Source organism: Nicotiana tabacum, chromosome 12 (genome assembly GCF_000715075.1).
Source record: "Nicotiana tabacum cultivar K326 chromosome 12, ASM71507v2, whole genome shotgun sequence".
Lineage (NCBI taxonomy): Eukaryota > Viridiplantae > Streptophyta > Magnoliopsida > Solanales > Solanaceae > Nicotiana > Nicotiana tabacum.
Genome location: NC_134091.1, coordinates 28232381 through 28248449, shown reverse-complemented (window position 1 = coordinate 28248449; position 16069 = coordinate 28232381). Strand labels below are relative to the sequence as shown.

The 16069-nt window shown below is 32.7% G+C and overlaps 1 protein-coding gene across 1 annotated transcript; it reads left to right on the top strand.

Moving 5' to 3' along the window:
- The first annotated feature begins 11047 nt into the window (after nucleotides 1-11047).
- LOC107810230 (transcription factor bHLH93-like) lies at nucleotides 11048-13249 on the top strand. Its single transcript, XM_016634986.2, has 4 exons — nucleotides 11048-11758; nucleotides 12284-12451; nucleotides 12563-12730; nucleotides 12958-13249. Exons 1-4 carry the CDS (start codon nucleotides 11150-11152, stop codon nucleotides 13042-13044), a joined length of 1032 nt encoding a protein of 343 aa, XP_016490472.1. The 5' UTR covers nucleotides 11048-11149; the 3' UTR covers nucleotides 13045-13249.
- The last annotated feature ends 2820 nt before the right edge of the window (nucleotides 13250-16069 follow it).

The window sequence follows — 16069 nt, the reverse complement described above, 5'->3', positions numbered from 1 at the left end:
AAAGGTATAGAATAGTTAGAGGCAAGGTTAGGTAGGAATGTAGGATTAAAAATTGGAAGGCGTCGGCTAAGAAAATTAAAGCAAATTGAAGGATTGGCTGGATTATTTAGTTGTTTATTTATTGTTTAATCATTAGTGTTCAAAAATCACCAGTCTAACTAATTTCATAATCAGCTTTGCGTAGGGCAATTTAAGGGGAAACACTCTCAACTAAAATAAATGTCTATCAGGTTTCAAACCCGAAATATTTGATTAATGGTGTACGGTTCCATTCACGTCCCTTGGTAGCCAAGTTGAGTGATTTATATTCTTATTGAGATTAATCTGAGAAGGTCCAAATATACCCATATATTTTTGAAAATGATCTAAAAATACCCCTCGTTATACTATTGAGATATCTATATCCCTGTAGTCATACTTTGGGTTCAAATATATCCATCATTTAAACGGAGATACACGTGTCATCGTCTTATTGGCCAATTCTAAATATCTCCTAATTAATTAAAAATACCCATTATTCATACCCGAAAAACAATTTTATAAAGCAATTTATTTTTTGTAAAAACTGGAAAAACTGATTTTCTTTTTTATTAAAAACTGAAAAAAAACGAAAATATTTTTTTTTTATTTTTTACAAAAATATATGCTTTAAAAAATTGAAAAAAACTTTCTAAAACAATATTTTTGTAAAAACTAAAAAATAATTTTCTAAAGCAATTAAAAACGGAAAAAAACTGATTGTTTTTTTACTAAAAACTGAAAAAATTGAAAATATTTTTTTTCAGTTTTTAGAAAAACATTGCTTTAAAAAAACTGAAAAATAATTTCTAAAGCAATGTTTTTTGTAAAAACTAAAAAGTAATTTTCTAAAGCAATATTTTTATAAAATTCCAGTTTTTAGTAAAAAAAAAAATTAGTTTTTTCCAGTTGTTACAAAAACAAAATTGCTTTATAAAATTATTTTTCGGGTATGGATAATGGGTATTTTTAATTAATTATGAAATATTTAGAATTGGCCAATAAGACGATGACACGTGTTCCTCCGTTTAAATAAGGGGCATATTTGAACCCAAAGTATGACTGCAGGGTTATAGATAACCCAATAGTATAACGAGGGGTATTCTTAGACCATTTTCGAAAGTACAGGATATATTTGGACCTTCTCCCGAGATTAATTTATATACACGAATAGCGTAAAAAAATACATTATCAAGTCATCTTTACCTATTATTGCAGATAACTTACTTTATATTCAAACTTACATTTATTTTTTTAGCAGCACTTGTTCCTATCTTTTGAGTTATTGTAAAAAAAAAATGTAATCGTTGTATATAAATTAAATTTATTTTTCTTTCCGGAAACTAGGATTTTGGATTTATCCAAAGAAGCTATCCCACGTTTGGGTGCCTAAGCCGGAAATATATGCACATTCGTCTGCAATGTTTGTGGTTTTCGAAAGATTCCATTACATTTATTGAACACGTTTGGGTTGATCTAATTTTGTTTCCATGTTTATATTTTCTCCCATTTATTTAAGCTGGAAAATTCTTATTCCTGATTAAAAGAGGGATGAAGTAATCTTTTTTAAGATTGATGATCATTCCGTTGTTGGGAAAACTTTTGTGAATTACTACATAATTCACTCAGTTTTGTGACATCGTGTAAGTACAATTATCTACTGAATTATGTTGTATGGGTAGCTTCATCCTCTCGTTGAAGACAAGTGTAGTTAATTAATATTACTTATATCACCGTGTATGTGTATTGTATATGTTTTGATGAATAAAAAAATATAGAAATATTTCTTCTAATAATCGTTATGCTCTTCTATCGAATATATATTGCCACTTAAAACGTGACATTCAGAATTTTAATGAAAACTGTGCATTTTACTAAATATTGTTCATCTCTAGATCGAACTAACAACATGTTAGCTTTCTCGTGCATTAGTTTTAAAAGTGATTAATGATGGCTATAAATTATTTTGTCGGATTTGTGCTTCTAATCATAAACTGTTCCATAGTTTACTTCTTCTTTTTTTTCTAATTTTTTCATTTTCTTAAGTGTACTGATCCATAATATACATGCATAAATGTCACTTTTCATGCGTACATTTCCAGGGTAAAACTCATGTGGGAGGATAGTGATAATTGATTCTGGATTTTTCGACCTTCTAATCAATCATTTGTACTAATTTTGTAGTATGCTTATTTCATATCCCTTTCGAACTCTGGGAAAATTCGTCCATTTGTGTCTGCATGCATGTTCCTATTACTTATATGAACACGTACTTTTTTTCTTCCATGCGATTTGGCATAAGGTTAACTATTCAAATTCCATGCGGTATTCTTTTTTTTTTCTTTTTAAAAAAAAAAAAATTAGAATCCAAAATATAAATACATGGAGAAGGGGACATGAAGCCTAACCTCCTAAAATTCTGTCTTAGAATTGGACACCCCAATACCATGCGGTATTCGTAACTCCATTCTTTGTATTACCTTCAAATATTAGGATGTGTTTAATTATGAATCAACCCAAATATTTCTTTCATTAGCTTAATGATGCAACGAGCAAAACAAATTGAAAAATCCAAAGAGAAATGAAGATTGCCATTAAAAGATGTAAAGTTCCTTTTTTGTTTAAATTATCCCACTCCCATGTCATTTTGGGTTGTTACTAGTTTCCAGTTTAATTTGTTCGAAGAATAAATGTATTAGACAAAGGAGAAAATGTCATAGTCCAATCCCATGACGCGGATTGTTCGTTTTGGTTAGACAAATCTTGTGATTTTGTCTCTTAGTTATGCCACATGAGTCTAAAAGAACACATACCATGTAAATTGTAGAATTATTTGCACAAAGTTTAATTGTAACGACCCAACCGGTTGTTTTGAGTTATAAGGTTCCGTTCAGTTGTTCGAGGTCTTCAACGGCATCATATTGTGTATTATAACTTGCGTGTATGGTCGGATTTGATTTTCGGATATTACGGGATGAATTCGGATGATTGATTCTCACTTTAGAAGCTTAAGTTGAATATGTTGACCTAGGTTTGACTTTTGTGGAAACGACCCCGGAACAGTATATTTATGGCTCTGATAAGTTCGTATCGTGATTTTAGACTTAGGTGTATGCCCGAAATCGAATTCGGAGGCCCGTAGGTTGATTTATGTCGTTTTGCCGAAAATTGGCAACTTGAGGTTTAGAAGTTTGACCGTAGGTTGACTTCATAGCTATCGTGGTTGGAATTCTTTTTCGGGACTTGTAATACATCCGTCTTGTTATTTGGAACTTGTCCGCAAAGTTTGGCGTCATTCCGAGTTGATTTGATAGGAATCGGACACACGATTGTATTTTTAGAAGTTCTTGAGTTTCATGTGTTTTGGACACGCAGGGGTATGAGGGCCTTTGCTTTTGTGATCATTTCCTCGCATTTGTGGGGTTCACATTTGTGAACTCCAGGTCGCATTTGCGACACCTGTGACCGGACATAAAAGTTGAGGGACGGGATTTTGGTCTCATTTTCATATTTTGGAACCTTAGACTCGGTAGGAGGCGATTTTGATGAGGGATTTTCATCTACAATTATTGGGTAAGTAATTTTGATTAATTTTCAACCATTTTACATGATTATATATGAGATTTAATATCAAAATTATGAGAATCAATGTAAAATTTTGAGGAACTTTGTCTATGTTTTGAAAAATGAGAATTTGAGTTTTGAGAGTCGATTTGGACTCGAATTTTGTAGCAAAATACATATATGGACTCGTGGGGTTATGGGTAGTCGGAATCTACCCTTGGACCAAATTTTGACTGAGCGGGTCCGTGATTGATTTTGTTTGACTTTTGAGGAAATGTGTAAAGATCAAAGCTTTATTTATTGGAATTGATTTTTTTTGTATTATGTTATTAAATCGATTTTGGTTAGATTTGAGCCGAGCGGAGGTGAATTGTAAAGCAAAAGCTATTTTAGAGTATTGATTGAGGACTTTTGAGGTAAGTATCTTGCCTAACATTGTGGGGGGGAACTATCCCGTTAGGATTTGTCTGTTTGTACTATTTAAACTACGTGAAAGACGTGTACATGAGATGATGAGTGTGTACATGGCTTATATGTAGAAATTTGACCTATTTAGACTCTTAGGTTTCTTATTTACATTAAAATAAAGTTGCATTATCATGTTATATCCTCCATTGCTAAATTTACTATTACATGCTTTATTTGAAGTTGATTGGTTCATCTTCTATCCCTTATGGCCAAATATACTCTTATAAGCTTTGATTAAAGTTGTTGCATCTCTTATTGTTATGTTATCCCTTTCATAGTTGAATTATTCTTATTTGAAGTCATTGTTACATGTTATCTCTTTCATTGTTAATTTATCCTTATCTGAAGTAATGGTTACATGTTATCTCTTTCATTGTATTTTATCCTTATTTGAAATCGTTGTTACATGTTATCTCTCTTATTGTTGAGTTATTCTTATTTGATATCGTTATTGCATATTATCTCTCTCATTGTTGAGTCATTCTCATTTGAAGCCATTATTACTTGTTATGTCTTTCATTGTGAGTCCATTCTTCTGTTTTATTGTATTTTTTTGTAATTCTTGTGTTGATTTACTTGTCGTACTCCCGTGTTATTATTATTGTTGTTGTTGTACTCAATGTTGTTGAGTCTAAGACTATGTGTGGTTGTGGTATTGGAATTATTTTAAGGAAATATTGTGACATATGGGCACATGTGGTGCAAGTTGTTATATTTATTGTTATATTTTTGGCACATGTGGCATTGTTGAGAGGATTGTCGGGTATTCGCACGTGAGTTATTCGTGTTATTGTTACTATTTATACTTTGCACATGCGGCGTGATAAGGCCGGATATTTATGTTGAGATTGCGCATGTGGCGAGACAAGGTGGAAAATGTATTATGTGCGTGTGGCGAAACAAGGCGGACATCTACTTTATTGTTGCGCACGCGGTGAGACAAGGGGGGCTATTAAGGGGATGATTTGTGATGGATGGGGGGCATTATTATTGATGATATTTATGTAGTGGTGTGCCTACCTTGTGTGAGTCATGCATATTACGGTTTCATTGTGTTATTTCCAATGTACCATTCGGTGCCTCTGACCTTACTTGTTGACTCAAGTTGTGATAGTATACTTGCACAAGCATACACCGTAAGTTGTTACTTATAATAGTCCAAGAATATCAACTTTGATGTTTGTTGATCATTTACATGTATTCTTGTATACCTGCCTTCTGTGCGTGAGTTGTATTATTGGCACATGAGTTGTCCGTGCGGATATGAGATATTGTTACTGCTAGCACGTGAGTTGTGCATGCAAATATAAGGTATTAATGGTATTGGCACGTAAGTCATCCGTGCAGCACGTGAGTTGTCCATGCGATTGTGATTAGTAATGTGGGCACAAGATGTTAAGTGATTAGGGTTCGTGATTTGGGACATGTGATTTATGATTATGAGGTGTGGTACCTCGGGGAAACTCTTGTAAAAACTTTGTTTGAGAGCGGTCGATTATTGGATTGTTACTTCTTCTTCCTTAATCCTTACTTGGTTTCACTCGACTTTAATTGTATTCTGCTTACCTTACGAAGTTATTACCTGTTTGTTCCTTGTTGCTACTTGCTGCTTCTAGTTTCCATTTGCAAGTATTGTATTGTTACTCTTACCATGTTTAGTTTTATATTGATATTGTTCCTTATTAGTTTTATATTCATACCTGCATCGGTTATCATGTCTAGTAGGTGTCTTGACTGTTCCTCGTCACTACTCCACCGAGGTTAGTCTTGATACTTACTGGATACCGCTATGGTGTACTCATGCTACGCTTGTTGCACATTTTTATGTAGATCCAGGTACTTCTAAATGTGTTGGTCATTAGTTAGCTGATTGTGAGTTGCGGAGGAGACTTTAAGGTATACCTACCATTGCGTTCGCAGGCCTCGGAGTCACCTTATGAAGTTTTACTTTGAACTATTTATTTCAATTTCAAACAGTGATGTATTTGATATTCTTAGTTATTCTTAGGAAGGCTTATGACTTGTTCTACCGGTTTTGGGATGTTGTGTACCTACTTTGGATTGTTGGCTTTGTATAAAAATTTTCGGTTCATGTTTAATAGTTTATTGGTTAAAATCTGTTAGTAATTCAGTAAGTGTTAGGCTTACCTAATTCTAGAGACTAAGTGCCATCACAACTCCTAAAGAGAGATTTTGGATCGTGACTGTAATATGCATTTCTTCTTTAGAGGTTTTTCAGTTCAGAAATATGTATTCTGCTTACCAACCCGCTCTTGGTTTGCTCACTCTCTATCATGAGCATCACAAAAATGCACCCACGGATGCACAACGGCCAATCCACGTATAGAAGAGTGGGCGCTGTAGCGCCCATTAGATGCTTATGAGTCCTTATAGTTATATTGATTATTTAATAATATATAATATAAGTTGTTCATTAAGCACCCATCACATTGGATAGACTTCTAGTGCATTGGCTTAAGAGGATTGAAGATGGGTGCTAAAACAACTCCAAATAGAATAGTAAGTAATAATCTTTTCATTTGGAACTTTTGGTTTATTTGTTTATATCTATTTATTAACTGAAATTTAATTATTCACAAAATATATTTTTAGCTAAAGTATTACAAAAAAATATTGATGAATTTGCCTTTAAAACTAAAGTGACAACCCTTTCTTTAGAAATTTGGTTCTTCTCTCATTTCACATGTTGCGGTTCACAGACTCACACAGAGAATGGTGATAGGATTTGAATTTAATGGGCTCAACTTTTAAGATTTTTAGTATTGAACTTGTTATACTCTTAAAATTATGAATTCTGATCTAATATTTGTTGAGATTTTAATAAATATTTAATATATATTGATATTATGTATCAAAAGTTATGGATTCAGCTGAACCCGTAGCTGGTAGGCAACATCCGCTCCTAATTGTTCGAGCACCCATTGACTTGAAATTCTGGATCAGCCACTGCGGATGCAAATATGCATATTAATTATATTTTACCTTTCATGAACTAAAGTAAAATCGTACATTCATTTGCATTTATTATAAATGTGTATATATGTCTGTATACGGGTAAAATCGGGGATAAAGTTACCCCTAATTTTTCAATAAAGAAATGGAAAAATAATGTGGTCTGACATAGGCTCAAGTAAAGTCGAGGGTTCCCCATATCAGAGCCCGGGGGGAACGAATGACGCACCAAGATTCTAACATGACCGAACATGAGAGGAATCGAGCTCGGGCAAAATAAAGAATCGAGGCTAAAGGAAAGGCGGTTAGAGAGGATGAATGAGGGGCCGAAATATCCGCCATTAATCGGGTATTACGACAGGAATCTCGGTTGATATCAACTGCGGATCATAATTTACTAAAAGAGAAGAATTTTTATCTTATTTAGATCTGTACTAGGATTGAAATTTTCCTATTATATATATAAAGGGGATAACCTTTTCATTTTTCAACCACTATTGTCATGCATATCAAAGCAATAAAGTCTATTTTTGTCTTCTAGCCCTTGTTCAAAGTGTTCTTCGGCTACTCATTTCTTTAATTGCAACCAAGCCCGTCTCGAGGACTCTATCAGAACCAGTTTCAACATTCAACTTAAAACCATGCTTAATTATTCCATCATGTTATTTGATCATTTTGTTTCTTTTTAATTTGATTATTTGTTGTTCTTAGATCATCCGTGTTATATTAAATTACGTATTCTTTAAATCGCGTACAAATTCAATTCGTTACTCGTTTTAAGGGTAAACAACTTCTTCACGTACGTTTTTGTGTTTGTAAACTTGAGGCTCTACATCTAGAGACTATAAGCTGGCAATGGTTGTTGTACTAAAATGATTAATTTCTTCACTATTTATAGTATAGAGCATTGACCTAAAATGGTACACGCCATTCCTATATAGTATATTCTAGGTGCATGTGTCCAAAATTTTATCCTTCTACTTTATCCTCTCAGTATATATACGAACTTCTAGCATGTGGTTATGATTCTCCCTAGGGTTTTTTTGTTCCATTAAAAATTGACCAAATCCCTTCTGTGTGATTTTCACAACCTGGATTGGGATAAGCTATACATGGTAAAATATTCATAAAACCTCATAGAGACGTCTCTTATTTATCACCGTCAGCTTGTTCAACAGAAACAAGATTAAAGACGAGTTTAATATAAGATACAATAAAAATAATATATTAGCATATAAATTGTAAAATTTTACTTCTATAACAACTTTAAATTTTTTAAAACAAAACGAAAAAGAAAAAAGATGATCGTGATTCGGGGATGATTTACGGTCCTAATTAGTGTTTCATTTAGGTTTCAGTCAGAGACGGCTCCATAATTTAAATTTAATGGGTTCAACTTTTAAAAATTTTACCATTAAACTTATTGTATTGTGGGTTGAAATCTAATACTTATTGAGATTTTAGTAGGGTTATATATATAAATTTACTCTCCTTGTCGAAAATTATGGATGCAGTTGAACTCGTAGTCGAAAGGCTTCATCCGTCGCTGGTTTCAGTTGCTACCAACAGACAGGAGCAGATCTAGTGTATCACCAACGAATTCAACTCATGAACTCATAACTTTTGACATAAAATAAAAATTTATATATAAAAATTCATTAAAATTGCAATCTTCGTAAAAAGCAATCCTTCTTAATAGACTCTACGTGGCTCGAATGTGAATGGTCGGGCAACTGAGTTTCGAAAAGGTTTCAGTTGCTAAAACACAGTTCAGTAACAGGTGGGAACATGGGTTCGTGATCATTGTCATTATAAGGCCATGCAATTAATATATATGGCCCTTTAGAAAATAGCCTTGTCGCGACCTGCATTTTGGTTTTCTTACACTTTTTAGATTGATTTTATCCAACAAAAAGCTAATGTTGATAAATAAAGGAATGATACTCTTAATTCAATCAGTATTAATTAATCAAATACTAGCATTTGGATTAAGTAACTATATAATAAAGCAAGATCCTGACCTTGACTACAGAAACGTCCCCTAATACAAAAGCCAAAATCTGTAGACCGCTTACTCCAAAAACTGGTGTTAAAAATATTAGACTGTTCAGTATTGCTATATTCTTGACCTCGATAAGACATATAACATCTGCCAAAATTTAATTGATTAACTATAACAAAGATTCAATTAGCATAATGCTTGTCTTTAATTACATGCTTGTACGTACTATTGACGTTTCCTAGCTATAGGTAATTTTTTATACCACCTTATAAGTACTTCGCCAGCTTTTTTTGTCAAAAAGGGAAAAAGGGAATTGGAATAGATGTAATCAAAACCCTGACAAAGAACAAGGTTATTTAAAAAAAGTTTATAAAATAAGCTACTAATTAAAAGGGATTATTTTGACTAAAGATAGGGATCTTTGAGAGAAAGGAAACAGTTTGGGGAAAGAGCAGAATAGTCCTACCAACTTAGTTGAAAGTTTAGAGAGAGGTCCCAAAAGTTTTTCTTTCTGTGGGTGTGTTTTAAGTTTTAACGTGTATGTGTACGTAAGTTTTTAATTAGTAGTACTACTAATTAATTATTTTGTACGGTTTATGTGGCAATTAATTCCATGGACATTTATGCATATAAAGAACCTGACAATGTCTATGAGGCTAACTCCAACTATTTCTGTGCAGACACAAATGTGGGTCAAATTTCTCAGGCCCTTCCAAATGTAAAATTTATAACTCTCTGTGATACGAATTCGGTGAAAATGACATAAAATCAACTAGCCAGCTACATTAGAGAGCATAAGCATTCAGCAACCAAAAAAGGAGTAATTAATTAGAGCATACGCTAAAAATGGAAACTGAAACTTCTTTAAAGGAAATTCTACAGTTTCAAAATATTGTACGTTAGGTTTAATTTATGATCGATATGACATAGTCAACCTGAAAGAGCCAACTCAAATAAAAATCTTGAAAATATAATACAAGAGTAAAATTCAGATGGCTTTTGTGGATTTTCTTTGGAAATAGAGGCACCCACATGCAGGGACGGAACTAGATGGCGGAAATGGATTTTTTTTTGCCGAAAATTATATTATGTATATAAGGTTAATTTTTTTTTTATGCATATATATTGGATCTCGAATCCCTTTGCGTGTTTGCTTTTTGTTTTTTGAATTTACTTAGTGAAAATCCTGCTTCTTCACGTGATGAAATAGAGTAATGAGCGAAATCCAGAGGGGGTTTGTGCATTTTATATGAAAGAGAAATATAATAGAAGCAAATGCAACTATATGAGCAAACCTCTAGATAAGGAATCTGATAATCTATGTATAATGCATTCAACAAGCAAAACCTATGGAACCATAGTTTTAGGATAGGGTGGACTACTATGCATGGTTCGATTTAAGATTGTTTTTAATTCCAAATCAAATAAATGTCAGTTTGTTAAAAATATAGGCAAAATCAAACCAGATATAAGACCAATAATTCCATTTTCAATAACATTTATTTTTCTATGTATCAGTCGAATAATTTTTTTCCTTTTTGCCAACCATAGTCTCTCAAATAATATTTCTATCATAGACTTGCTTAACCAGCACTGTTTTAATTAGTGGTGATAAATATGATATATACCGTAAAAAATTTATCCGCATCCGGATTTACACATGTTTTTGCATATAGATTTATCTTACTTAATTATGACTAATTAATATATACTCTCACTTCACTCTGTCACTTTACTATGAAAAGTTGATATGATTTGTGAAAACATCGGGTGCAAGTAAATGTTTACTTTAATTTGGTCTTCATTAACTAATTAACTAATTAAAAAGAAAGTAATATTCTCCAAACTATAATTCTAGAAATGATAGTTCCCTTTTCAAGAATTTGCCCTTACTTCAGACAGATTCCAATTTAGTCTTAAGACTCTATGTGACAATTGATGCCCCATAAGACATAGTATACTATATACTATATAATCTTTTAATTAACAGGGAGGGAAAAGCCATGCTTCTTCTCCTATATATATCCTCCACTTTATTGCAACTCATTTTATCAAGGTTACCTCCTTACATTACTACCCTCCAAAATTCCTCAGTTTTTTTCAAGAAAAGCACAAAAATCCAACATGGAGTATTACAGTGACAATGGCTTTTTAGAAGAACTATTATCCCTAAGAAGTGACTCATGGGATACTACTACAACACCAGTTCCTATGGAAATGACAGATTTTTACAACAATGTCTACAACTTTGAATCTTTAAACTCTGTTGAAGTTCCACTTCCTTGTGCTTCTACTACTATAACTACTACTACTACTACCTCTAATTCCTTTGAAGACTACTCATATGATTTGCCGTTTGACCAAACTCTAATAAATTCTTCATTTTATAGCCCATTTGGTGATGAATTGTCTCCTCTTGAGCTCACTGATAATACATCCTCATTCCCTAATTCCCATGAAGATTTTTCCTCAATCTTGGAAGATGAAGTTGGGAACTGTAGTTTTCAGAATTTGGAAATGGGGAATAATGTTCCTTGTAAATTGGAGCAAATTCAAGTATCTGAAGCAGCAGCAGCTCCCTGTTTTAACATTGGTTTGTGTCCAGAGAAAAAAACAAAATCAAAGAAATTAGATGGGCAGCCTTCTAAGAATTTGATGGCTGAGAGAAGGAGAAGGAAAAGACTCAATGACAGACTCTCTATGCTTAGATCAGTAGTTCCCAAGATTAGTAAGGTAATTCATAGCCTTCTTAATTTCCATTACTTTTTCCCCTTTTTATTACCTGTTTAAATTTTATGTACCGACGGTCTGGCGTGTTGGTTGCGGGTTCGGTTGAACACCGTAGTTTTTGTTCAAACCCTAAAATTTGTATTAAGAAATCCAATAAATATGTATAAATTAATAATTTAGAAACCAGTAACTTAAAAGAATTATAATCCCGAACCCATAAGGTTCAAATTCTAACTAGCTTCGCCTCTGCTGGACGGTGAAAAAAAGTATTTAGACGATCAAGTAGTTTAAAGTAGTTGTAACCTGATAAAAATGATAGCTGATTTGTTATAACAGAATAAACTGCATTGATTGCACCGATTATGTAAAAAAATTTTACCTTATGAGTACATATAGCTTAAATATTTTTCTTATTGTTAATCCTGTAACATGCAGTTTATGAGTTGGAAATTGTTTAGATTTCTGCTGAAGTGTTTTTCTTCTTGTATTGTGAATTTCTGAAGTCAATTTATTGTTCCACTCTTACAGATGGACAGAACCTCAATTCTTGGAGATACTATTGACTACATGAAGGAACTACTAGAGAGAATCAATAATTTGCAAGAAGAAATGGAACTTGGACCAAATCAGCTAAGCTTGTTGAGCATTTTCAAAGATGTAAAACCCAATGAAATGCTGGTCAGAAATTCACCTAAGGTAAGTTACAACAACATTAATATTAATGCCTAAAACCGCTCTACTTAGTTCTTTCTATGTTTTATTAATTTTGAGTTGTGGTACTTAATCCAATATCATTTTTTGTTGCAGTTTGATGTGGAAAGAAGAGGTGTTGATACAAAAGTAGAGATTTGTTGTGCAGGGAAGCCTGGTCTTTTATTATCAACAGTGACCACATTAGAGGCCTTAGGCCTAGATATTCAACAGTGTGTAATCAGCTCCTTTAGTGATTTTACAATGCAAGCTTCTTGTTCTGAGGTATATAAAATTCAATGCACCAATTTAACTTTTATTTTTCTTTTTATAATATAAATTGTCTGAAGTTACAAGCTAAAGGTAAGGTGTATATATACTACCCTTTTCAGACTTCGCTTGTGGGAATATACTGGGTATATTATTGTTATTTCATGTTACCTATGGGATGTTTATTTAATTTCATTCAAGTTTGACTTTTTTAAACATAAATTGTTTGTATATGGTGATAGGAAATGGAGCAGAGAGGAGTTGTGAATTCAGAAGACATAAAGCAAGCATTATTCAGAAATGCTGGATATGGAGGAAGGTGTCTTTAGGCCATGTGGACTAAATCTAGAGGAAAGAAGGAAAAGAAAAGTTTGGATGTTATTTTTGTTACTTGGTAGATTCTTTGTATCTGTGCATTTTGTCAAGTTAGGAGCTTTTTTTTCCTCAAGTGAGAGGTTGTAGTGGATTTTTGTGATTTTTGTCATCCAAAATAAGTGGCTTCTATTAATTCAAACTAATTGGGTTTTCCTTTTATCACGGCCCCACATAGATATATGTGCTCTCTTCTCTTTTTGTTTTTCTTTTACTTTCCCCGTATGTTAAACTTGAACTTAAAGCGTTCGGACCGAGGTATCAATCATTAATACTTTAATTAAGGTAGATTGTTTACATTACACCCCCTTGAAGTGCGATCCTTTCTCTACCCTTTCATAAACACGAGATGTTTTATACATCGGACTGCGCATTTTATGTTAACCTTAAACCTAAGGGATTTATACCCCTACCTTAACTAGTTGCATGTTTCTTTCTTTAGCTAACTAACATGCGCAAAAATGAGCAAATTATGGCTATACTTCATACTCTAGTTTTTATAACTAGAAGAGAAAATTGGTAATTTCTAATGATGTTATAAGTTTATTCATTTTCTACTAGTACAATTGGGGGCGGATACACATAGTAAGTGTTGGAGGTACATCTTTTGTCGGAAAAATTCATTAGTTATATATAAAATTGTTAGATTATTTATCGTATTTATGTAAATAATGAACATCTTTGTTGAAAATCTTGCATAAGTCACGGTAGAACTGTATTATATCTTGACGAGTAGGTCATTTGTATTTTATTCATTGTGACTTTCTTTGTTAGTTTGTGAAGGGAAAAAAAACAAATTATATGAGACAATCCAGCTAAAGAAAAAAATCAAAGAAGAAAACAACAGTAGACGTGGACAAAACGAGTTCAAGAGGAACTTTATGCCTAAAATAAGTTCTATCCACACTTCTTTGTTGATAAGATAAACTGAAGTAGCAAAGAAGCGACATTCGGACAGTTGATGTCGAGGCCAATAACCAACATTTGAACTTGGTATTTCATCTTTAGATCTTATTTTTACTTCTGTTAAATAGTAAACATAAGTGTAATTTTATCATAATATTAAATTGGTGACAATGGTTTGGTATAAGGAATCCTAAGAAAAAGCCATGTACAAATTCTAAGCATTAAATAGTGATAGTAACAATTTGGACGTTAATGGGCAATGATGGTGTGTATTGCAGGGTCCTGCCCTATTTTGGGACGCGATTCTATTTTATTTGGGGTGCAAACCAGATGTGATGCCCCATTTAGCTATCTATCACATTGTCAAATGAGGTACAAAGCTTAAAACAAAATTCTTCATTAATATAGTCGGTGCGAGCTCTAACATACGATGCTCTAGGTTAAATGCGCAACAACAACAAAACTCAGTGTAATTCTACAACTGGAGTTTGGGAGGATGGTATGTATGCAACTTTACACTTACCTTGTAAAGGTAGAGAGGTTGCTTTCGATAAATCCTCAGCTTAGAAAAAACAAAGTCAGTGCATTATTGAAAAAAAATACAATAATAGATAAACCACAAAAAGGAAACAACAACACGAAACAGTACCAATAACAAGCTAAGAAGATAACGAAAAATGTGAGGCAATAAAACAACTAGCACTAATACCAATCTAGGTATATAAGAAAGTACTAGAGCACTATAGATACTAAAGGTAAGTAAATGATAAATTCGCAATTATCTACTAGTCTTCTACTTTAGTTTTGATTTCCAAACTTTTTTATTAATGGTCTTGTCCCGGTAAGCTGCAGATATGGCATATTCTACCTTATCAGTTCTCCCCAATACATTTTTGGCATACTTTTACCTCTTATCAGAAACCCGCCATGACCAACCTCTCCTCAGACCCACCGTGGACAACCTCTGGATTAAATGCACACACTTTACAAAAGGCTTCACATTATTAAAAATATCTTTTCACTAAATTTTGTATCGGCTTTAGTGATGTAAGATTTTATTTGCACATTTGGACAGGAAGGGAACATGCGAAAGCGTGTTTGCTATAGTATAATTAATGATCAAAGTACAATTTTTCGCAATATAAATGATGATGATAAAATAATTAAAGACAAATGGTTACATGTAAAGCACGCAGTTTTGATAGGAAAAACCAAAAACCAGAAACGACAGCTTTCAAGTGTGTTATAAGGTACGTCCAATATCATATTCTTCATTTTTCTTAAGTATAATCTACGTGTACTTAAGCATCATTATTATTCTAATAAAGAATGAAAGAGCAGTGTTCCATCACATTCATCGAATATATATCTAACTTTGGATTTTGTTCTTGTTCTAATTCAATCAGTTCTAATTCAAGGGCAAATTGACGTAATTGATATTATTCATCCGATTTTTATTATTTGAAGTTGAAGAAATAAGTATATGTCAGTTAAGGACATTTGCTGCTATACCTAAATTCTGTTCGATATTGTAATGAAAGAGTCATCACATATTGTCTGAAAATGGGAATTTCAAAAACAGGTTGCGACCAAAAAATATAACTTTCGGCTAAACTATTAAATTTATGTAATAATGGGTCAAATCTAGTTAAAGACAATAACTCTAGATACAAATCTTGAAAACGTGTGAGAGATGAGACAGATCCCGTAAAGGGTTGATAACAATAAGTATAAACTATTCTTAAAGTATGAGCAATAATTGAGGTGTAACTAGCAATAAATAACAATAAATGGCATTTAAGTAAATATAAGGAATGATTCACCCAATAATAGATGGATTAGACGAATGTTTCTCCTGACAATGATGAATGACAGATAGATATAAGATTTGCTTGATCAATCCTCGGATCTGGCGGAAATGCGTGGAATAATATGAGTAAGAATCTTGATAAAAATGTAATCTTTGTCTTTCTACAAGAGAGAGAATCTTTTTTCTAAAAAGAGTTCTTATCAAATGAATATTACATATCCCTATTCCTTTTCTTTTTAATTCCTTTATATATTTGACACTTATCC

Coding starts and splice junctions, on each gene's coding strand:
- LOC107810230 (XM_016634986.2), top strand. CDS start 11,150: ATGGAGTATTACAGTGACAATGGCTTTTTAGAAGAACTATTATCCCTA. Junction 12,452..12,562: donor TGGTCAGAAATTCACCTAAG/GTAAGTTACAAC, acceptor TTTTTGTTGCAG/TTTGATGTGGAAAGAAGAGG. Junction 12,731..12,957: donor TGCAAGCTTCTTGTTCTGAG/GTATATAAAATT, acceptor ATATGGTGATAG/GAAATGGAGCAGAGAGGAGT.